The sequence below is a fragment of the Gavia stellata genome, chromosome 22 (assembly GCF_030936135.1).
Source record: "Gavia stellata isolate bGavSte3 chromosome 22, bGavSte3.hap2, whole genome shotgun sequence".
Taxonomy (NCBI): domain Eukaryota; kingdom Metazoa; phylum Chordata; class Aves; order Gaviiformes; family Gaviidae; genus Gavia; species Gavia stellata.
Window position 1 is genome coordinate 7,476,568 of NC_082615.1, and position 22,085 is coordinate 7,498,652.

Here is a 22,085-nt window from a genome sequence, read left to right on the forward strand (position 1 = left end):
ATTGGTTTCTCATTACCTGAGAAGAAGAGATTGTTTCATATAAATATTCTGACATAACACTTATTTCTTTCTGAAGTTTATCTGGTCTGTCACAGCCAGCTTTGGAAAGCAGCTCTGTTTGGCTTTGTTTTGGAAAGGTGTCTTATATGATATTTTATATTAATATACTGTTTAAATAATAAATACAGCATTGAAAATAAGCAGAGAAGAAAATCATGCCATCCATAACCACTTCAGCAGCTAGATTGGCTTAGCATTACAGTACAACAACATCCATCCATTATACTAAACAGATTCATAAAACTAAGTATATGCCGTAAAACAATATAAAATTCAGACACGGGAAGATTTACGCCAAACAACAAAACTTGCAGCATGCTCTTCGAATTTCCTCCCTGCTAATTGTGATTGCTTTCCCTAGTGACTTGCAGTCTCATGTTAAATTATCATGACTATTGATGTGCTTAAGTGGTAGATACAAGCAAGACTGATCCTGTATTCAGGATGCAAAATTCTCAGTTAATATTTATGTCTAATTAGGTGTAAGATGAGGGCCATAGCTATTTTCTGTAAAAAGATGATCTCTCAAAGTTACAGTTGGTTTTCCCATGTAAATATAAACTGAGGATCAAACTAGAGATTTTTATGCTATTAAAAGCCAGACGTCCAGGTTTCTAACAGTGTTTCCTCTTAGCGAGACTGTTTTTATTGTAGCGCTTGTCCACACGTTGATAGTCATTAATAAGACACAAGAAAGAGACTGATAAAACAAGTAGAGTAAGGCAACACTGGGTCTTTCATTTTCGGAAGTGCTAAAATCTGAAGCACTGAGAGCGATCAGCGTTTTTTTCAAATTGGGCTTCGTATTTCCAAACCCCGTTAGTAGCTGTGTTACTGCTCCCATCTGAGTGGCATTACAGTCCGGCTCCTGGAGAAGTTATATTTATAGACAATATATTAAAAACAGTTGTTTACCTTCCTGCTTAATTAAAACTTTTCTCTGTGAAGGCTATATCTCCCCAGCCTGCCTTACCCACGGATAGTGTTTCTCCATGGAAAGATCAGGGAATACTTCTCTTCTTGCATCCAGAAGTTTTATGACTGCGCTGAGTGGTCATCAATTTTGCATGCCTAGAGAACATCCTTCTGCTGTTGATTTCTGAAGGAAACCCATGGAGTAATGCGTTGTTCGCTATTATTTCTACTGATATTTGTCCAGAACAACAGATCAAAACCCGTCAGTGTCTTTTCTCTCTATACCCAGGTGGTGTTCTAAGGAGCCTGAAGAGCAGGCTGCCATTTCCCCCCAAAATAGTAATGTCAGTAGCTTCTGTCAGCAAATAAAACCAGATTTGCTGGATGTCTCCCAGGCTTTGATACCATCCATCCTGCTAGCATCAGTCACCCTGTCTGAAGGAGTAATCATCCCCTGCCACTCTCTGTTCTGTGTGCAGGAAGCACCAGGTCTAGAATTAAGTGCGTGGAGGCTCATGTTCCTCGTGCAGGTGTAAATCAGGAGCTGACTCCCCAGGAGTTGTGTCTCTCCGGGCTTACACCAAAGGAAATAAGCTCAGGATCAGGTACCCAACACCAGTCGGGCTTGACTCCTTAAGCTCTGCACAAGGAATGTTTGACCCCTGCGCGGTCTGCAGAGCCTAATGATGGCTGGAGAACAGCACTCAGGATCAGAGACCATAGCTGGACTGACAGCACTCTTGATTCCGTGAGAGCCCAACATCACTCGCAGCAGCTCTGCTCCTCTCTGACGTGTCCGCTTGTGACCTGGAAGAGCAGAGCTCAGTCCATCGCTGTGCCGCTTCAGTGCCACCTTTTCCTTGCTGACAGAGGGGCCCTGTTACGTTTAATTTGTCGGTGACTCTTGAAACCGGCATCGTTAGCTGGGCTGGAGTCGCCGGAGCCATTCCACGTGTGGCAAGAAGCCATTAGCTGGTCTGGGCTGTTGGCCAGGGCTACACTTGAGCTGGTGACCCAGAGGCAAAGGCCTTTAGGCCAGTCTCAGATCACTGAACCGAACAACCTAATGCACGAGGTGGGTATCCTAAATGATGTGAAATCATGTATTTGCTCATCAGGTCCATATTATACAGGCTGCTCACACTTAACCTGCACAGATGGGGCCATTTCCCTTAACTTCTGTGGTTGGTATGGGCTGTGCAAAATACCCCAGGAGAAATGCCCATCGTCTGCAGAGAAATCTTGCGGACCGAACCCTTACCTTTCCTCTCTTCTTTGCGTGTTTTGCAGCTTTTCAAAGGCAAGTTTTTTGTCTGCCAGGGGGAGGACACCAGAAACATCACAAATAAATCGGATTGTACAGAAGCAAGCTACAAATGGGTCCGGCACAAGTATAATTTTGATAATCTCGGCCAGGTATTAATAGAATGGTAATCTGCTTCTTTGCTCCTTTGCCTCCTTGACTTAAAACCTGTGCATTATTATCCCACGGGATTTTCTTACAGGGCACTACCAGTCGCAGTAAATATTCAGTTCGCATACAAAGCATTCTGTCTCTGTAAATCCCAAAGGTAGTGTTTCCAAGCAGGCATACACTTCTTTTCAGAACAGAACAAGCACATGTGGCTTCGTGGAGTACTTAATTGCTTCACTGCTACATAACAAACCAAATATATCTTGCAGAAGGGCTTGTCTAATAGAGCCGGACACTTTCAACCACCTCTGCAACACAGCCTTATTTTAGCAGCATGGTAAGGACTAATTAGTTGGGAGCAGTAGAGGCCTGGAGGGTGGAAATGAAGCTGCTTTTGACTTCGGCTTTGTGGTTTCCGAATTAGCGCTCATTGCTGAACGGGGCACTGACATTGATAGGGTTTTTTGCTGCCAGGAGAAGCCTCAGGCATCAAAGTGTCCCGTTATCAGACAGGTAATGACAATCCTCAGAGAGGAAAGGGCAAAGAGGAGTAAAATGTTACAAGTAAAAGAGCTTTAGTGCAACTACGTCTAACTTTTTCTCCATGCATTTCCAGGCCCTGATGTCTCTCTTTGTTCTGGCCTCCAAGGACGGGTGGGTGGATATCATGTACGATGGCTTAGATGCTGTGGGAGTTGACCAGCAGGTACGTGCTCTAGCAGAGCTGTAAGAGGTGAGTTGTCAAAGGTCGCACATTCTGGCTCTTGTTTTGTAAAATACTGTTGGCGTCTGCAGTCAAATGGGGTTATGGGGTTGGGATCGAGGGAGGCATTTAACCCAAGTCCTGGGGCGTGACAAGGAGTCCAGTGAAAAGTCTGGATTTGGACCTAGCCTTTTCCCCACAGATTTTGCAACACGACTGGTGTAACTAGCATTAGGAGAACCACACCTATCAAAGAATGGTTTGACTTTCTAAACAATTTGGACATTTCAGGAGAAAAGTAGTGCTTCGTGTAGGTACAGGTTTTCAGTAAGGGACTTAAAATAGCTGCAAAGGATGCTACTGTCCTGCCGTTGGCAGAACAGAGGTGGCTCTTCTGTCCTGAACGTGCTTTGTGCTTTGGGAGCTTTCAGTCAAAATGTCTCAGAGGGCTCTAATTTTCAGGAAGAAATTCACACCGAGCTGCCTCAAAAGGGGCACCCATGGGTCTTGTGGATGGGGCGTCTGTATCCATTTGCTCCCTTTTTTTTTTGTGAGGTTCAGTTGACACTTGCCTTCCTCCACTTTGCAGCCAGTCATGAACTACAACCCATGGATGCTCCTCTACTTCATCTCCTTCCTGCTGATCGTGGCCTTCTTCGTCCTCAACATGTTTGTGGGGGTGGTGGTGGAGAATTTCCACAAGTGTCGGCAGCACCAGGAGGAGGAAGAAGCCAAGAGGCGGGAGGAGAAGAGGCTTCGCCGGCTGGAGAAAAAGAGAAGGAGTAAGGAGAAACAGATGGCTGGTCGGTAGTCTTTCCACATCTTTCTGAGTCCTGCTTGACCTTCCACACGATCCCCTTCTCCCTCCCCTCCCTGCCTCGCGTCTGGTGATCATTCTTCTCCCAAAAGCATGTCCAGTTATAAAATTTGCATGAAGGAAATAGTGTCATTTTAGGCTGAGCAAGGAGCCATGGAAGCCTTTTTAATGGCTGCATGATTTGCAATGACCTTTCCATTGGAGGTTATTTAAATTAAAATATAATAGTAATCAGACCTGGAGCTTCTTGGATAGCAGAGCTCAGTATTACACAAATAGTGACAACTGCAAAGATCAGCAGTGCCGGATGGCACCATAAATCTTCTGAGTCATGAGCACTGTTGCTGATAACTGGATTCACTATTTGGTTTATTACAGCCTTGTAATGCCACAGTGATGTTACCTGTCCCATTTATCAAGCAGGTTTATTTATTGGCACAGTAGCACCACTGCTATTCAAGAGTGTAATAAAATAATGGAGCCATCTCATTCTAGTAATGCTTAAAAACTCCTTAGAGAAACATATCAATGCATTTGCTTGAGAAATACAGATTAGAAAAAAAAGGAGTTGAGGAGAGTAACTAACTAGACAAAATAGCACTGATGCAAATTGAACCAAACTCCAAACTGGATGTGTAAGCTTGCAGCCCTGCCTGGAGAAGGCTTTACAGGTGAAAGGAGGCTAGACCTCTGCTCTGTCAAAAGTCTCCAACCTGACGTTTGTCCTCGAGTCCTTTTTTTCTTTGAATTTGGTTGAATAAGTAAGAAATAAGTCAGCCAGAGGCCACAGGTCGGAGGTATTCTTCTTCTCGCATGCTCTCTCTTCTGACTGAACGTTCTCCGTTGCCCTCCATGTCCGTGACTGCACTCTTTCCCTCCCTGGTCAGTCCGCCTGCTGCTCTCTCCGTGTCCCCTTTCACATCTCTTCTCTATCTTTGACAGACTTCAGTACTGTTTAAGAGGCTGTCTGATCAGGCGTTTGTTCCGAAAGTTGGTAATATTAAGTCTGTTTTATTTTTTTTTAGTAGTCTAAGAGGTGTTTAATAGCTGTGACAGGTTTAATCATGCAACCACGTACCACAACGGTGTCTCAGCCTCTCTCAGTTCAGCACTTACCCAGCACTTTCCTTTGGTCACATCTTTAAGTCCCATGAGCTTCACAGGTTTTGTATCACACCAGCCTCTGGACATCAAACTTTGGTTTATGCCGAGAGCCTGGCTTCCTCGATGGTCAGTGGAAAGATAGAGGCTTCCCTCAAGAGCGGTGGAGGACACGTTAGACTGTTCTCAGTTAAGTGGGATACAGATGGGAAGAGTTTCTTTTTTGTTTTTCACATCAAGGAAATGCCTAGAAAGCTCTTTTGGTCAGTCCAATTTCCCAAACACAGTTTCAAGCTGATGAGTTAGAAAATGTTTTTAAAGGCTGGATAGAAAGATCCCTATTTAAAGTTGCAGTTTTGGAAAGCAGACATTTCTGTAGAAGAAAAATAGATGTTTAGTTATTATTAATGACCTTATTTATAATGCTAGAGGAACTAGATGAAGAAAAGACATAAGTCTGGGCAATTTCCCAGTGGGAAAGAATCACAAACCGTCCTTGGAGATGTAGTTATTCATTCAGTCCTATGAAATGCCTAATTAAAGAGGCAATAAACAGCTATTTTACTGAGGATCAAATATTGCTGAGTATTCAATCGCCATAAAAGCCTTTCAAATGCAAAGTATGAAGCCCTCCAAGTCGCTTCAGAACAGTTTTCCCAATTCGTGTTCAGTGAAACGTTGCTTTTAATTGCCCATGTCCAGCTTTGCCCTCGGAGGCAACAGATGTCATTGCTTAGCTTCGTTCTGCATGGTGGGAACTTGCAGATGATACCAAGACTAGGGCTTTGATTATGCCAGCAACTGCGTGGGGGTTCCTTTCAGCTGGGCTTCCTGAGTGTCCCCAGATGCCCAAACCAACCTATGGATGTCAGAGACAGACGTAGACATCTAACTGGTTGCACAGTCATTTTTGATCGTAGACTCTTCAAATGCATTTACCCAATCGGACATCTGAAAACCAGAACAGCATGTGAGATCCCAGCTCGCTGAGATGTAGGCAGATGCAGGAGTGGTCGCTGTAAGGTGCGCTGCCCCAGCAGGATACGTACAAAGTCCGTCCTTTAGAAGCGTCTTCACCTTCATTGTCGTCAAGCAAGGGGGTTCTCAGGGGTCTCTTGGGCTTCCACCTGTGTACGTGGGAGAAGCACAAGAGCCCCTCCTTTTTCACGACGAGCCCACGTACCTGACCCCACCCTTTATGAGGCACAAGGAGAAGATCCCACAAGGAATCCCAGTAGAGGCAGTGGAGAGCCTGAGAGCCGTATGGACCTCTGAAGGGGAAGGGAAGTCTTGCCGCGTGTCCTGCCGGGTGATTAATGCCATTTCGTTCTTTTAGATCTAATGCTGGATGATGTATTAATGGAGAGCTCAGCCAGTGCAGTGCAAGGTACTGGGAAGTCGACACGTCTCGTCCCACTTGAATGGCAGTGCTGTGTCACTAACGGCTGGCCACCGCTGCTGTGAGGCATCCCACTAAACCGTGTGTGTGGTGCAAAGCTCGTTTGCTTACTTCATGGCACACGCATATCATTCCGAACTGCGGGTCTGCAGACCTGGCTCAGGACTCCACTTGCAAACCCTTAATTTACCTCTTGATCATGTTATGTTCTTCAGTATTTTTTTTTTCTGGTTTTCATTAAGACACTGTCAGACTTTTCATGGCGCTTTTTTTCCTCCTTTTTTTTTTTTTGTTTTTTTTTTTTCTTAGAGAATAATGACTGGACTGTGAAATGGGTCCTTTATTGTTTACTCTAGCTTTGCAAACACCAACTTAGGAGTCTCTGAATAATTTGCAGGAGTGTCTCTGGAAGGCAGGCAGTCTCACTTAGGGAGGTTATTTCATTATTTCTCCAGCCCTTGCTCACTGCTCCACTAACGCTGTGCTTCAGGGAGGCACAGTATTTTTTCAGCAGGGTAACATTCAGTATAGTGCAGAGCCCCAGTGCTTTAACGGAGAGATCAGCCCCACACCAACCCTCAGCATGGACGTGGGGTTTAGCTGTTGTGCTGCCCAGCTTGTAAATTCTTCGTATTGATTGAGAGTCGCTCAATCCATGAGGCATCTTGTGAATTAAAAGAAATAAAGATGCCGTCCCAAAGCCTTTCCAGGTCCTGGTGGGGATGGACCAGCTGGGCTGAACGCTGCTGGGGGTTTGACCCCGACCAGGGCTCGCTCACATCTCCCTTTCCTGTCCCCCTTCGCCAGGACCGTGCTCAGGGCTGCAAATCTGTCCCTTGCTCTTTTTATTTTTAGGAGAAGCTTTGATCTGGCAAGCATTTTGTTTAATTCATAACTTAAGAGTATTAGCCTGAATAATTAAAGAGGCGCCAACGTAGAAATAAATATAGCTGTAATTTTCGACAAAAAATAATATGCTAGGAAAATTGTGCCATTAAAACTCTCACCTGTGAACAAACTCCCACTGCTTGAGATGGGAGCAGGGCTCCATCCATCTCTCACACATTGCAGGGAGTTTTGATTAAATAAAAATTGCAAGGTGAGGGCTGTCGGCTTTCACTGCAGAGGTTAACTCAGGGAGATCGAGGTTCCTACCTTATATTTCTAAGGCCTTGTTGGAAGTTACCACAACATGCTTTAATAAATCCTGAATCTCCTTCCCATTGCCATTCCTGGTATTTTTATTTCTTTGCCTTCATTCTTGCTCTTCTTGGTAGGCCTCCTGTCCTCTCCCGCGAAACAGGGGCAGCATGGGGGGGTGTTGTCACTGGGTTTGGGGGTCTCTTTGGTTTTGCTTCTTTCTATTTGGTTGTGACTCCTCTCCTGGTTCTACAGAGCTACATCGAGGCTGTCTTATTTTATTTTATTTTTAAGGCATTGAACTCATTGCAAACCGCTCCGTTATCCCGCGCAGGCTCAGAAAGACTCTTAGAGTTTGCCTTTAAAGCGCGTGCAATTGTCAGGTCTGTGCTTTGTGTTTCCTTTTGTTGTCTTTTCTTTGGATCCAGTGGTAGTGAATGTGCCATGCTGCTCTTCAGGCACCGGTGTGAGGGAATAGAAAGGTTTTATTTCTGAACCTGACTGTTGGGGATATTAGGGAATCAGTCCCAGGTGCTGTAGATGAACCTCCTGTGGTTCACTGAGAAATCTGGAGTTGTGACCCCAAAGCTTCCACACATCTCTGCACTCACAGAGGGTTTCTTTTCTCTTTCTGTGAAGATAAGATGGAATATTGTGTGTGTGTGCGCTGCTGCCTGGTGCATAGTGAGATATTATAATTTTATTTTTTCCTTTTTTTTTGTTGAGTCTACATTCTGTCACAACTGGAATCTTCTTGGTGGAAATAATTTGTCATTTTCCATTTTGCCTTTTTTTTTTTTAATAAATCCATTCAGTGCAATAAAAGCCAAGTAAAACGCTGTGTTTAAGTAAAAAAAGTTCCTTCAGTGCAAACTACTTTTTAACCTAATAATATTCTTGATACAGTTTGTAAATCCAGCTGTGTCACGGGCTCATTGCTCACTGCTTTGCCACCGTCCTTCAGATATACTCAGACCTGCAAAGTAGTTAATTCCCTTATTATAGGAGAAGGAAGAAGCTGGAGGAGACAGTAATGGAATTGTCCCACTCTTGTGAATTCCAATTTCCCGTGCCCACGCACCTCCGGCTCGAAAGCCACCTCGGGGAAAGTGGCAATTTCTCTCTTGACAGGGCTATACTCGGAGGCAGCCGCTATTCGCAGATATTTCGGAGCCGCGTGCCCAGCCCGATTCCCCCCAAGAAAATGCAGTTAATGGGAAGAGAGTGGCCCTGGACACATCTCCTGCGGCGCCGGCAGAGACCGGCTGAGCCCTGGGACGCTCTGGGAGCTGGCAGTGGCACTGCCCGGGAAGATCGGGGGTGCCTCCAGCGCTGCTTTGCTGGTCACTGGTGCCATTTCGTAGGTCACATCCTAGAGCTGTCGGATGGACAGTGGCACGGGGCTTAATGCCCCAAAGCTGGGCTCTGATCGCCGAAGCTGAAGGGAGAAGTCGGAGCAGGCTTAGGAGTGGGAAGTGTTTATCCTGCAACAGCAATGGTCAGTGCCTTTCCAAACGGGCGGGAGAGGACGGCAATGAGTTTGGCTACCCCAGGACAGAGGTTGGAGCTGCCTGGGGCTGCCGTGCTCTGCCTCCCAGCCCTCATCAAGGGGATCAGGTACAGTCCCGCAGGATGATGCCAAGAGGAGTACAGAATATCTGCTTGGGAAACAACTTGAGTTGAGAGCCCGTAAAAATAATAAATTAAAACCGAGTGCCCCCCTGCCAGGCACCCGCTCCCCTTGCCGGCGCAGTCCCCTTAGACCACCGTCGCCCAGGGTGAGCGGGCAGGTGGGACTCTCCCAAAACAGCTCTCAACCAGCTGCAGAATCTCCTTCCTCCCTGGGTTAGGAGGAGATTGCTTAGGATCCGCTGTCTGAGCTGATTTTCTCCAGTGCAACACCACCTAAATTTGAGCCACTTCTCCCTCTCCCCCACTCCTGGCCTCCAGCCACGGTGAAGCAGCTTGATTTACACCCTGTTTACCAGCCTGACGTCTCGTAGTGGGCTTTTGCTGTATTTCCCCATCTTCTCACATTCTCATTCTGCCAATTCTTCTTTTGTTCATTTGCTCTCCTCCTCTTTTCTTTAACGCCATGTGTGCCGGGAAGCCAAGTTAACCTTTCCAGTAATAACCGAGACTAACCCAGAGCTCTTGTTGTTCTTGACACAGTGTATTGTAACAGTACAGTAATGTGGTGTTGTGTTAGTTGTGGAGTTCACCACCTGGAGTTTAACAGATGTCTGTATTTCCCAAGATGTTGGTATTGTTTAGATCTTTACTGCAATAATTAGAAACGATACTGTGTGATAGGGGGCACGGGCTTTGCGCCTGGATAATTACACGTGAGCAACACCCAACTTCTCTGCAGAACCGCATGGGTCCGGTGAACTAGATGGTATTTATACAATAGCAAGAAAATGGTTTATCTGTTCAGAAAGTTCCCTGCCCACCTAGACACAGTAGCTATTTCTCTATAGTCCTCGGACAGCATGCTAGTTTGTGTGTGGTTCATCTCGCGGTAGCGTCTGTCTTGCACTAATACGCATGGCCGGCATGCGGAGAGCGGTGAAGCGAGTGGTGGCATGATTCGTAAACAGGGTTGACAAATCCCCTCTTAACAAAGTTAACGGGGAAGGATGAAACATTTACTAATGGTAATTTTCTAAGGCTGCAGACGCATCTGCAAGAGCAGCATCCAGAGACGTTTGGCTGTGGAAACCTGGGGGCATGTGCTGGGAAAGGTGGGAAGGAGCTCTGGGGTTTGGGAGAGGGGCTGCCAAGGGGGAGCAGCCTTTGCAGATCTGTGAACAATTAGCAACCCTGCTTATGAGGCCACGCACTGGCTAATCCAGGTGCAGGAGCCCTGCACAGGAGACATTTTACAACCTCTCTCTAAATCCTCTCTCTGTTCTAACGGCGTCAGTGCTGTTCTGTAGGATTTGGAATTACTTGTCAATCAAAGCTAAGAAAAATTTGAATTCCAGTGTAATTATTCATAAGTAAATCCACTGCAAGAAAAGGCAGAAACACTGACATTTTTCTTTTCGAATGTGAATTATACATAAATGTAGAAGAAGTAAGTGATCCAATTATGATGGTGTTTCTTTCTGAGATGATAAGTTGGTTCATAAAAATAGGTCCTATTCCTAACCTAATTGTATTCAAACATTTTAGTTAATTTGCTACTCATAATTTAGCATAATGTGATCGGGATATCTTGACTTTATGGAGATTTATGCAGATTCTGGGATATCTGACAAAGTCTTATGAGTGAGTCAGCAGCTACCGGTCTGCTTTTCTGTAAGCACTCAATAGATTCAGCATGAAAATTCATTTTATAGACCTTTTCATCGATATCGTGCTTTAGCACTCGGGTACAGATCACCTAAAGCACACTGCAGATCAGAAAGTGAATATTAATACTGCCTTTCATTTGATGACACTGAAGCAGAATTTTGGGCATTCCAAACCCCTACAGAATAAAACCGCTGAGTGATTTGTCTCTCTGGTCCCTGGGCTGTAAGGGAAAGGTCTGTCTCTATGGAATAAACAAAACTCTGATTTTTCAGGATCCTGTTGCGAAACAGGGAGTGCGTGAAACCATTAAATCTATGGGTTTGATTGCAATGTCGTTGGCTATTGACAAAGTGAATTCTATTTCCAGGCAAAATTTAATCTTCTAAAATTAGTCTTCCCTTAGGGCAACCCAAACCTGTGCTTCGTGGCTTCATTCTGCCCAACTTTTTGCTCGGAATAATGTATCAAACTGTACATTTGCTCAGCAGCACTAAATATCAAGCCATGTAATTCTTACAGCTCAATAATTTTCATAACCAGTTGATCATCTAATTATGAGAGTAATATTATACTCTGACATATTCAAGACAGTCCTTTCCACTTCAATCTGCATTATAATGCCTCCTTGAAAATTGTACTGAATTATATACTCAGCCTTGGCATTTCCTCATTAGAGATTAGGTGAGTAAATGAGTTTATCTCTAGGAACATTCGGGGTCTAAAGAGCATGTGTCATCCCTGAGGCAGCCGAACACGGGAATGAGTTGAACAGTGAAATCTGTACTTTGATAATCTTGTCTAAATGGAGGATCATTATTTTCTAATCGCTAAGGCTGACTGATCAGTTTTCCTTGGTGTTTTTCTGGACCATTTTTCAGGGTTCTGACAGCCAAAGTGGTGAGTTTTGTTCTCTCTACAGTTTCTTGCAAAGAACGTAATATGTCTGAATTACTTCTCTTTCAAAGACCACCGCTAACTCAGTGGCCTGTACTTTTAAGCCGTTGTTAGTAAAATCTGTCCCCAACATCTCACTGTTAATTGGGTTTTCAGATACTTTGGGGACTCTTAAGATCAGCAGAAACAAAAATTGTTGTTTTAATTTAAATTTAATTTAAATTTCCCTACAGGGAAAACATTCTTTAGCAGTACAATAGTCCCAGCTCACCTCATCCCTGATGCCATAAGGCTGAGTATAGCGCATGTCCCACTGAAGATGTTTAATGGATGTAAGATGACAGAAGCCCTGCTGTGTATTAAAAATGGTAACATGCCAGCAAGAAAAAAGGAAATAAAAAAGACAGCATGTTGCTGTAATCGGTCTAGAATTTATCATCTTTGGAGTTGGAAAGCGAGGGTGCGTTGACTTCAGAAAGAGACAGAGAAATGACTTGACATGCCTCTCCGCTCTCCTCCTCCCCGCTGCAGAAGCACAGTGTAAGCCCTACTATTCGGATTACTCCCGCTTCCGCCTCCTGATCCACCAGATGTGCACCAGCCACTACCTGGATTTGTTCATCACCGGAGTGATCGGCCTCAACGTGATCACCATGGCCATGGAGCACTACCAGCAGCCAAAGGTACTGGGACAGAGAGGGGGAAAAAGCAGGGCAGGGGCATGCTCAGGCGTGGTGGGATGTGCTGATGGGCAGAGTTCAGGCCAGTTTTGCTGTTAGAGCTCAGGGCCCGCGTTCACCATGCCTGACTTGTCCCTTTGCCCCGTGGAGCGTGTACCCATCCTTCATCTGGCTTCCAGCTCAAACCATGGCTTTTCGTACCCGGATCCTGTTGCACCTCTCCCTTCTAGTTAAGTGCAAATGGACCTCTTTGAAAAAGAGGATGGGAGCAGGTTTGTTCGGTTTGCTAGACGAGATCGTCATTGAAATCTTCCCTTTGACTTAGGTTTTCCACCAAAAAAAGGAGAAAAAGGAAAAGGAATAGTAGAATTTGTGAAATGTTTCTTTTTGCAAAGTTTCTTCTAAATCCCCAGTGTCCCATAGGGCCCAATTTTCACAGGCACTGGATTCCATACTGGTCTTTAAAATACATTTGAATATATTAGTGCGCTAAGTTCCTGGGTCTTTGTCATACTCTGAAAATAAAAACAGCCTGTCCTGGGATGTCAAGTCTCTTGTGCGTAAGAATGAAATGGAAATCGCTGCCTTTGCCATATAACTTGTACTTATTTTTATTAGCCACTTTCAGAATGAATAAATATAACACACAATAGGAGGAAATATTCTTTAAGACTAGACAGGACTTGAATACTTAATGTAAAAAAACCCAAACAACTAAGACATGCAAGCGAGGGGAAAAATATCCTCCAGCCTAGCATAAAGAAGCCAAAAAGTGAAAGGGCACAAGCCCAATTTATTTTTTCTGTTCAGGTCACCTTTAAATACCCTGGAAGACTCATTGCATGATTCAGTCATTTGGTGATGAAAAAGGTTGTTGGCTAAGGAGCCTGTATTGGAATCGCTTTAGGGTGTGCGTCTTACCGCAGTCGTTTTGCAGTTACATTTTCTCTTGCATTATAAAAATGTTGGGCAGGCTTTTGTTTTTAATTTTCTTTAGGAAAATAACATTTTGTCTCTAAGCATCTGGGTAATAACTCCAAGCTTGGGCTGTGCTGAGATGACAACACTGTTAGAGCCATGCACATGCTTGAGAGCCCTGCTGAATCAGGGCCCCGAAATCACTCTGGTCTGGGTGACTGATGGCTGGGATCCTGCAGATATTTAAAAGGCTAAATGTACCAGAGAGTTTTATATCCAAACTAAGGATTGCTTGGCATTTGGTGCTGAAAGGGGTTGGTGGTGGGATACCCCGGGATGCCCTGTGGATGAGATCCCAGCCGGAGATGCTGCAGCTGCCCATAGAGAGGAGGGGCTGCCATGCGCATAGAGGTGGTTCAAGCAAAGAGCTCCTGGGCAAAATCTGCTTTTTCCAAATAAATGTGCTCATTTGCTGGCAGAGCCCAGGTCCCCTGCAATGTGGCAGGGAGGCTAGTTCAGAGCCATGGCTGCCTGTGGTGGCTGGGCTTGTACTTCTTGGGCAGGTGAGGTGGTTTTCGACCATGGATACTTGAAGCTAAACTGTAGCTTGAAGGCAGAGTGCATGGCTTAAATTCCCTCTACTATGATTTCTCCCACTCGGGGATCAGCGAGTCTTATTTTTGGTCTGAGAGCACTCTGTTGCCATCTCCCATGTTCCCTAACAGTGCTCTGGACACAGTTATTGCCATCCCATTTGATGGACGTTACTTAAGAGGCCATGCAGGATGCTGCTACCACAGTGCTCCTTCACAAGCAGGACTTTTGGGGGGAAATAATCTCTGACGTGGCTTAATGCCTGACTGTGCAGGAGTTGCCCCAGCCAGGAGACACCTGTAGTTGGTGGCCAGGCTGTGACACCTGCAAAGGGAAGGGTGGGCAGAGGAAAACCCGAGGCACTCGCTCCTGCTGGCATGCCATCCCTCTCTCCTGCTCCTTGCTAAAAGCTCAAGGTGAGGAGTAGCTGCCAGGCTGTCCCTAAGGAGCCGTTTGGCCAGCGCCTGCACGGTCCCAGCCAGCCCACGGCTCTTGCAGCAGTGCACAAACAAGCAAGTGGGATGAAATTCAGCCTTCTGCCGAGAGCACGAGGGTTTTTGTGCTGCTGACACCTGCAAATGCATCAGCTCTTACTACTCACGCAAGCGATCCCAGCTGGGGCTGTGTTACTGCCGTGGGGTTTGAGTTGTGCCTTGGGTTTGTGTCAGCCCCTCCTGTGAATTGTATCAGCTGGGTTGGGGCCAGGCAGAAATGCAGTCTGTGCACTCCCTGAAGTACTGGGACTTTTCCCTGGGACATTTGTCATCGGAGAGAGCCCGTGGTTGGAGCCTTTTGTCTGTAGTTGGGAAATGAGTAACTGGTGAAAGAAGAGGAGGGCAGGTTTGCATGCAGCAAAGCCCCTCAGGAGAGCTAGCGTCTAACCCTGGTCCTGTGTCCGCACCCCAGGTTCTTGATGAAGCCCTGAAGATTTGCAATTACATCTTCACCGTTATCTTTGTCCTGGAGTCTGTTTTCAAGCTTATCGCCTTTGGGTTTCGTCGCTTCTTCCAAGACAGGTAACAAAAGCTCTATCTTGACCGCGGGGGCAGCGGCAGGTTTCTGGAGACAGCTGCCCAAATTCAGTGTCCTGGACCCCGATGCTTTTGCCAGTGATGTCAGTCTGACACGTGTGAACGCTTTTTGGTGTGACTGATTGAAACCTGAGTAGGTGGAGGCTTGGGATGTGAGTTGGAGAAAGGATCATGCATGCCAAGGAATGTGATTGCACCACTTTCGCCCTTGGGAGAGGACAAAATAGGAGCCAGTTTCACACCGAGCGGCTGGTTCTCTTCTCACACCAGTTGCATGTCCATATAATCAAGAGGACCTGGTGACGTGACAAAATTTATTCCAAGAGAATCTGGTCCTGAGTGGAAATGAAAGAGAAAAGGGACTTCTTTTTATGCAGATGCAGAGCAGCAGAAGAAATTGCTGCTTCTTCTAGATTTTCACTCTCTTCACAAATACAGATTTTATGTCCTTGGTGAATCTTTCTCCTCCCATTTTTGCCTCCTTCAATGTTAATACCAAGAGTGCTGGCACTGAGCAGGACTTGACACGAGCCCTTCAGCAGTCGGGGGATAGTTCCATCCCTCTCCCCACGTTTTGGATGTCTGTGCTGGGATTATGCCTCTCTCCGACCTGGCACGAATCTTTGGGGTCTTTCCTTCACCCAGTGTGATTTTTCTTGCAAGGACTGGACAACAGTCCTCCTTCTTCTGCTTCTTCTAGGGCAGATCTCATGCTGAGGTCCACGAGCGTCGTGTCTAGAAGTGGCTGGACAGATACTGCAGCGTCTCCCCTGAGGTCTGCAGCCTCTGGGTAGAAAACTGCCCAGCTTTTGTCTCTTTTTCCCCTCAGTCAAGAATATCTTTGGAATTGGCTGATTTTCTAATGAGATGCATTAGTTATAATGATTTCATAACATAACTGCTTTTGTATAATACCCTCAGAAAAATGCTGCAGATTCATTTGAGTGCTAGAACCATTGAAATGACTGGAATTCGTGTGAAACAAGCTACTTCCCCTTGCCAGCTTCTTAGTAGATGTTAAACTTCATTTTGTGTTGTCTCCAGATGGAACCAATTAGATCTGGCAATCGTGCTGCTGTCTATCATGGGCATCACTTTGGAAGAGATCGAGGTGAACGCTTCGCTACCGATTAACCCCACTATTATCCGAATCATGAGGGTTCTCAGAATTGCTCGAGGTGAGACGACTAAAGCAGAACTGGCTTGTGTTTGAGGTGCAGGGTCCCCTCCAGGAGAGAGTTAAGCATTGAGAAACGGTTCTGGGGCACATCCCCATCACAATGTGCATAGTTCTGGCATCAGCAGGCTGTAAACAAATAAAAGAACAATGGGGGGAAATACTTGTGAGGAGCCAAAAAGCTGAGCCAACTGACCATGTGTTTCTATCTTAAGAGGACTCGAAGGCTGAGAGCTTAGAAATAAAGGAGAAATAGCTGTGGCTGTAACTCCCAGAGATGCACCTGGAAAAAATATGCCAGTCAAATCAAAGTCGTCTCTAACGGGGATTAGAGAACACAAGCTCGAGTACATTGGCTTTAAAAGACAAGCATCTAATAGATTTAATTTCTCGTGGGACTTTACATCTCACCACTTGGTGACAAAGCATGCCTCGTCACTCTCCATCCATCTGTCCCCTCAGACTCATAACGACATGTACCCAAGTTGGGAAGCCAGGTTCTTCAGGGCCTGATTTTTCAGAACAGGGAGGTCTCAGGGCCAAATGATGAAGATATAAAATGTGAGTGCTCAGGCCCTTAATAAAGTACTCCCAGGCCCTCCTGAAGGGCAATGTTGTGCTCTGAGGCATAATTGCTATGATTGCAGCCCTCATCTAAGCAAAAAAAAAGTAACTGGAGGAGAAATGAAATGCTGCTGTGTCTCAAGGGGGGGGAAAAAAGTGTTTTTCCTGTGCATTGGATCCCTTTCAGAATTAAAAATACATGTGGTTTCCAATTGGAAATGCAACCTTCTGGAAGAGATGTGTAAATCAGCTCCTCCGTGAATCATGTATGAAAGCGGGCAGCCTATGGAAGTGGGAAAGTAGCCCCAGGGCTGGGAAAGTGACTGCTCACGATAACCAGAGGAAGAAGGAGATGAGTCCAACACAGATAAGGTGGGGAAAGGAAAAGCCAGGCAGAACGATAACATTTTCTCCAAGTCTCAGGATATGTGATGCTGCTATTCACGGGATTTTAATAGTATCCAAGCAACCAGCAGCGATGTAAAAAGGCCGGGGACTATAGCAGCTAATGGAGAACACTTGACATGATTTAACATTTCTCTTCCTATAATCTGTGGCTCCTGGGAGAGGGACTGAGTTTGTGCCTCCATGCTAATGCTGCCGTTACCATATTACGAACGTGTTTTCCGCAGTGTTGAAGTTGCTGAAGATGGCTGTAGGGATGAGGGCCTTGTTGGACACCGTGATGCAAGCGCTGCCACAGGTAACCCACTGCCATATCAAACCAGATCTCCTCTGGCCCAGAGCTAATTTCCTATTGCAGAGGAATGCTAATCATTTTATCTTTACTGTCATTAGAGAATCACATTTCCCTTCCGAAGCACAGTCTGAGATACAGTCCTCACATTGAGGTCATTTTTCCCCTGAAGCAATTTAAGTTTTGGATTAAAGAATACAGCAAGAAACAGGTCTGGAACGAAAAAAAAATCAATGAATGTTCTTTTTTTGTGTTTTTTTCCCCCATTTCTTTTTCTCTTTCCAGGTGGGGAATCTGGGTCTTCTCTTCATGTTGTTGTTTTTCATATTTGCAGCTCTTGGAGTGGAGCTGTTTGGAGACCTTGGTGAGTCTTCCCGTGCCGGTGGAAGGGGTGGGAGTGGTGTGCGAGCGGGGGTCTCACGGCTGTGCTTGGTCCCACAGAGTGCGACGACACGCACCCCTGCGAGGGGCTGGGACGGCACGCCACCTTCAGAAACTTTGGGATGGCCTTTCTGACTCTCTTCCGAGTATCCACGGGAGACAACTGGAATGGAATAATGAAGGTAAGAGATCCACAGAAAGTGAGTATCACCTATAATTGCTTAATTAGAAGCCATCCACTCTGCTCCAGACCGGTAACGATGCTCAGCCAGGGCACTCACGTCCTGCAGTGAGCTGGTCTCTTCCTTCATGCACTGGGCAAAGTCTCTAACTCTGTTCCCTCCTCCCAACAATGCCGTGCCTATGGTTGCAGGCTCCTGGCATACTCCCTATATTCCCTTTTTTAACCTAAGAGGGCAACTTAAAAAGAAGGGGAAAAAATAAAGGGACTCCTCTCTCGAGTAGAACGTGAGTTCAGCTCTGTAACATGCATTAGTTTTATTTTTTTCCTTAAAAGTCTCCAGTTACTGTTATTATTGTTGTTGGTATTACTTTGTGGGTTTTTTTCAGGGAAACCCAGGTTTCTGAGAGAGAGTCTCTCTTAGGGGACAGCCATAAAGGCGCGCTATTGTGAAGAAATGTGGTCTATGAATTCACAGGGTGCTAGCTAGTCTGAAAGAATTGCTTCTCTGTCTATTTGTAGCCCATGGTGAGTGTTAGGTGGCCAAAGTCTTAATGACAGGGTGTGAACCTGAGGAAAGAGTGTCTGCAAGCCCAGCTGCTGTGGGATAGCTGATGGGTTGGAGTTGCACCCTGCTTTGCCCTGGACCCACCTGCCACACTCTTGTATGTTTGGTCTCTAGCCTGGTAAAACAGCCTTTCCTTTAGGAGCAGCAGGGTGTCCATGTCTGTTGTTGCATGCCCCAAGGACAATTTCCTCTGAGCCTGCTTTGTGGTGACTGACACACACGAGTTAGAACTAACACACACGAGTTAGAAACATAAGGTTTTACTGGCAAGTATTTTGCCATTCTAGACATGAAATTTTCCCAATCTTCTCAGTTTTCTTTATGAAAGGGGAACCCATTGCAGCCAGATGACCAGCCGGCAGATCGAGGTCCCTACTGGAACCTCTTCGCATCCCTCCATCATTTCCCCCCTGTTTCCAGGACACGCTGCGGGACTGTGACCAGGAGTCCACTTGTTACAACACCGTCATTTCACCCATCTACTTCGTCTCCTTCGTGCTGACGGCCCAGTTTGTCCTGGTGAACGTGGTGATCGCCGTGCTCATGAAGCACTTGGAGGAGAGCAACAAGGAGGCTAAGGAGGAGGCAGAGCTCGAAGCAGAACTGGAAATGGAAATGAAGACAATCACCCCCGGCCAACACAGCCCCTCAGACATCTTTGCGTGGACAGGCAGCGCCGGTGGAGAGAGACCCGAGAGCCCCCGAGGATGTACCAATCCCATGCAAATCAAGGTGGATTCTCAGCTCTCATTAGTTTATCCTATGGTGAGAATCTTGGTTGGAGGGTGAAGAGGGCTTGACCTGCATATTTGCTAGGGGAAAACATGCACGAGTCGGTAATGAAGGAGTGGGTGTACCGTATGTCCAGGGCTTGTATTCCTCACTGTCTGCTGACTGACTGTTGCGTGGTGTGGGGACCGATGCTCCAGGGAAGAGACCCTAGGCAGGTCTCCAGACCACCCTGACGCATCTGTTCAGAGGTAGAGACCTTTGCAATTTGTTCTGGAGATGTGCTCAAGCCACCCAGTTCAGAGCTAGCTCAAAATTTACTCTAATCCAGAGTTTGGGCTAGGTCCTTTGTGATAGCAAACTCATGAGCATAATGTGTTTGCTTTTCTAATGCAGGCCATGAACCACAACACAGAACAGGAATAAAACTTGGTTAATCTTTCCTTAAGTATTAAATCTGTTTTGTGTAACCTCAATTTAAAATCCATCCCCACAATCAAGCTTGTAAGAAACGATTATTTTAACAATAGAATAATCCAGAGGGGACTCAAACCTGAGCTCACCAGGACTGGTGGCAAAACTCCCCCCAGCAGGAGCAGTGCCGGAGCAGGGCTGCAATGTGGTAGCTGCTACGAGCTGCAACAAGTCTCTCTAAAGTACAGTTTCTGGATGAATACTCAGTCTGAGGAATGAGAGAGGTGAGGTCAAGACTCAGACAGGTCCTTCGGGAGGGAACTGAACTGAAATTACACAAGAAAAACGGTCCAGCCCTTTTTTTAGTCTTAGCTGATTGCAAATCGGGTTAAACTCTACACAGACCTCATTAGCTTTTATTACATCATGATTTCACAACAGCATATCTTGGCTTCTGCCTGGGGTGGACTAATGAGTATTCTAATGCATGAAAAACTCATTTATGATCTTTAGTCCAAGGGTGAAAAAGAGTAAATCCCTGCTTAAGCTTTTTTTCAGTTCTTAAGCTACTGGAAATTTCTGGTGCCATTAGGAGTCACTGATGTCTGCGATGGAGTCCAAAGCTGCTCCTTGGCACAGGAAAAAGGAGTTCAGGGCAATATGGGGAAATCCAGACTCATTACGTCCTCTAGGAAGAAACAACATGTCCCAACTGTTGTACATGTTAAGCAGAGTACTGGCAAACTGTCCTCAGCACTCTTGTCCTGCACCAGTCCTCACGCTGGCAAAGAGAGAAATTGCAAGACAAATCAGTGGGAAGGATACCCTCAGCTCTTCAGTCTCTTAAACCTGCCCTCTCTGAAGGTGGCTTTGCAAAGGGCTTATTCTAGTCCTAATCTCTAGAGTGTGTTTCTTGCTTTTTCTCTCAAACAGAAGCCTCAAAAACCTCCAGCAGATTTTATTCCCCCTATTTATTCTCCCAGCCAAAATCTTCGGGAAAAATCTGATGCTTGAGCATGATAGCAGAGGAATACAATTCCCAGGACACGACCCTGCAAGGACATGTGGTCAGCATGCTCTTTTGCTTGCCTATTCCCCAGGATTTTTGCACTGTGTGCTGTTTGACTGTAACGATGGTCCTCATTTCATTGTATGTAGTAGGCATTCCCTACGTGAAAGGTGCAACCCTTAAATTGCTCCCATGCTGCCTGAGAAAGCCAGACCCTGCTCTGTATAACCTCCCGTTGTCTGTGCTGTGGCCCGCTGGTTTGAGGTTGGCCAGGACAACAGAGGCACCTCAACCCATGTCTGGCACATGAATTAGTGACCTGACGTGTGTCAGTCCTGGGCATCTGCAGCTTTCATGGACAGGATGCTCAGCTTCTCCTCAAGTCAGGTTATTTTAATTTGTGTGACCTCTGGATATGGATTTAGGTGTCAGATATTAGGTCTTCTTGCTCAGAAATGTGGACAGTGGGTATAGAAACCTCACAGCAGTAGTGTCCTGTAGAAGTTCACAGCACCAAGTACCAAGATGCTGCTATACCGGCCCCATTGTACAGCTCAGATCCCAGGAGTAACCGGTCGTGTTTGCTGAGAGCAAGAATTGTCCCCGAGGAGGGCCCTGAGCGGGAGCACCACGATCCCGGGGCAGCCGGCGTCGGCCCCGTCTCTAGTAATGTCTGAGAAAGCTGTCACTGCTCACCGTGATATTACTGCACTGTTCTCTCTCCTCTCCTGCCTCACCTCTCCTGTCCCGTTGTTTCTGTTACTGCTGTTCTCCCTGAACGTTTCCATCTCCCCCCCCCCCCCCCCCCCGCTTCTATTCCATTTTTTTCCCCTTTTGTTTGTTGGGTTTTATACACTGTCCTTTTTTCTCTCTGTCTCTGTCCCTCACTTTTTTTCTCTCTCTTTGGCTTGCTCTCTCTTTCTGCATGCTATACACCACCCCTCCTAGGAAAGGCACTTGTTTGATACCATATCACTGCTGATCCAGGAATCTCTGGAAGGAGAGCTGAAGCTGATGGACAACCTGTCAGGCTCTGTGTGCCATCATTATGCCCTCCCAGCTCCCGAATATTACAACTCTGAGAACCAGGTTAATATTCCTAATTTCCTGCAAAGTCTCCATCCAAACTCGATTTGACTGAGACCTTTAATAGAGAGTTAAAGTTCTTTATGTAACGTAGTCACAGGGATTTTGAAGCATAAGTCATTTTGGCTTTTTCTGTGGGAGTTGAGATAATATCTTGGTTTATGATGTATATCAGTGCAAGAGGAAAAGTACAGGCTCTGAGTTTCCCTCTTTAACACAGTAAGAAGTTTTTCATTGGGATTTACTGTTCACGAGTGTTGTAGGGAAAAGGATACAAAATCCCATCTTCATCCTTGAGTGGGGTTCTTGTATT

General features: G+C 45.9%; 1 protein-coding gene across 1 annotated transcript in view; it reads left to right on the forward strand.

The window, feature by feature from the left end:
- The window catches only part of CACNA1G (calcium voltage-gated channel subunit alpha1 G), a 148,746-nt gene that overhangs the window by 113,093 nt on the left and 13,568 nt on the right, over positions 1 to 22,085 (forward strand). The window contains exons 24-35 of the mRNA XM_059828045.1: positions 2,266 to 2,391; positions 3,006 to 3,095; positions 3,682 to 3,895; positions 6,347 to 6,397; positions 12,275 to 12,426; positions 14,842 to 14,951; positions 16,011 to 16,144; positions 17,340 to 17,410; positions 17,690 to 17,768; positions 17,846 to 17,967; positions 18,955 to 19,299; positions 21,635 to 21,775. Coding sequence (XP_059684028.1) covers positions 2,266 to 2,391; positions 3,006 to 3,095; positions 3,682 to 3,895; positions 6,347 to 6,397; positions 12,275 to 12,426; positions 14,842 to 14,951; positions 16,011 to 16,144; positions 17,340 to 17,410; positions 17,690 to 17,768; positions 17,846 to 17,967; positions 18,955 to 19,299; positions 21,635 to 21,775 — 1,635 coding nt within the window. The remainder of the gene's footprint in view (positions 1 to 2,265; positions 2,392 to 3,005; positions 3,096 to 3,681; positions 3,896 to 6,346; positions 6,398 to 12,274; positions 12,427 to 14,841; positions 14,952 to 16,010; positions 16,145 to 17,339; positions 17,411 to 17,689; positions 17,769 to 17,845; positions 17,968 to 18,954; positions 19,300 to 21,634; positions 21,776 to 22,085) is intronic.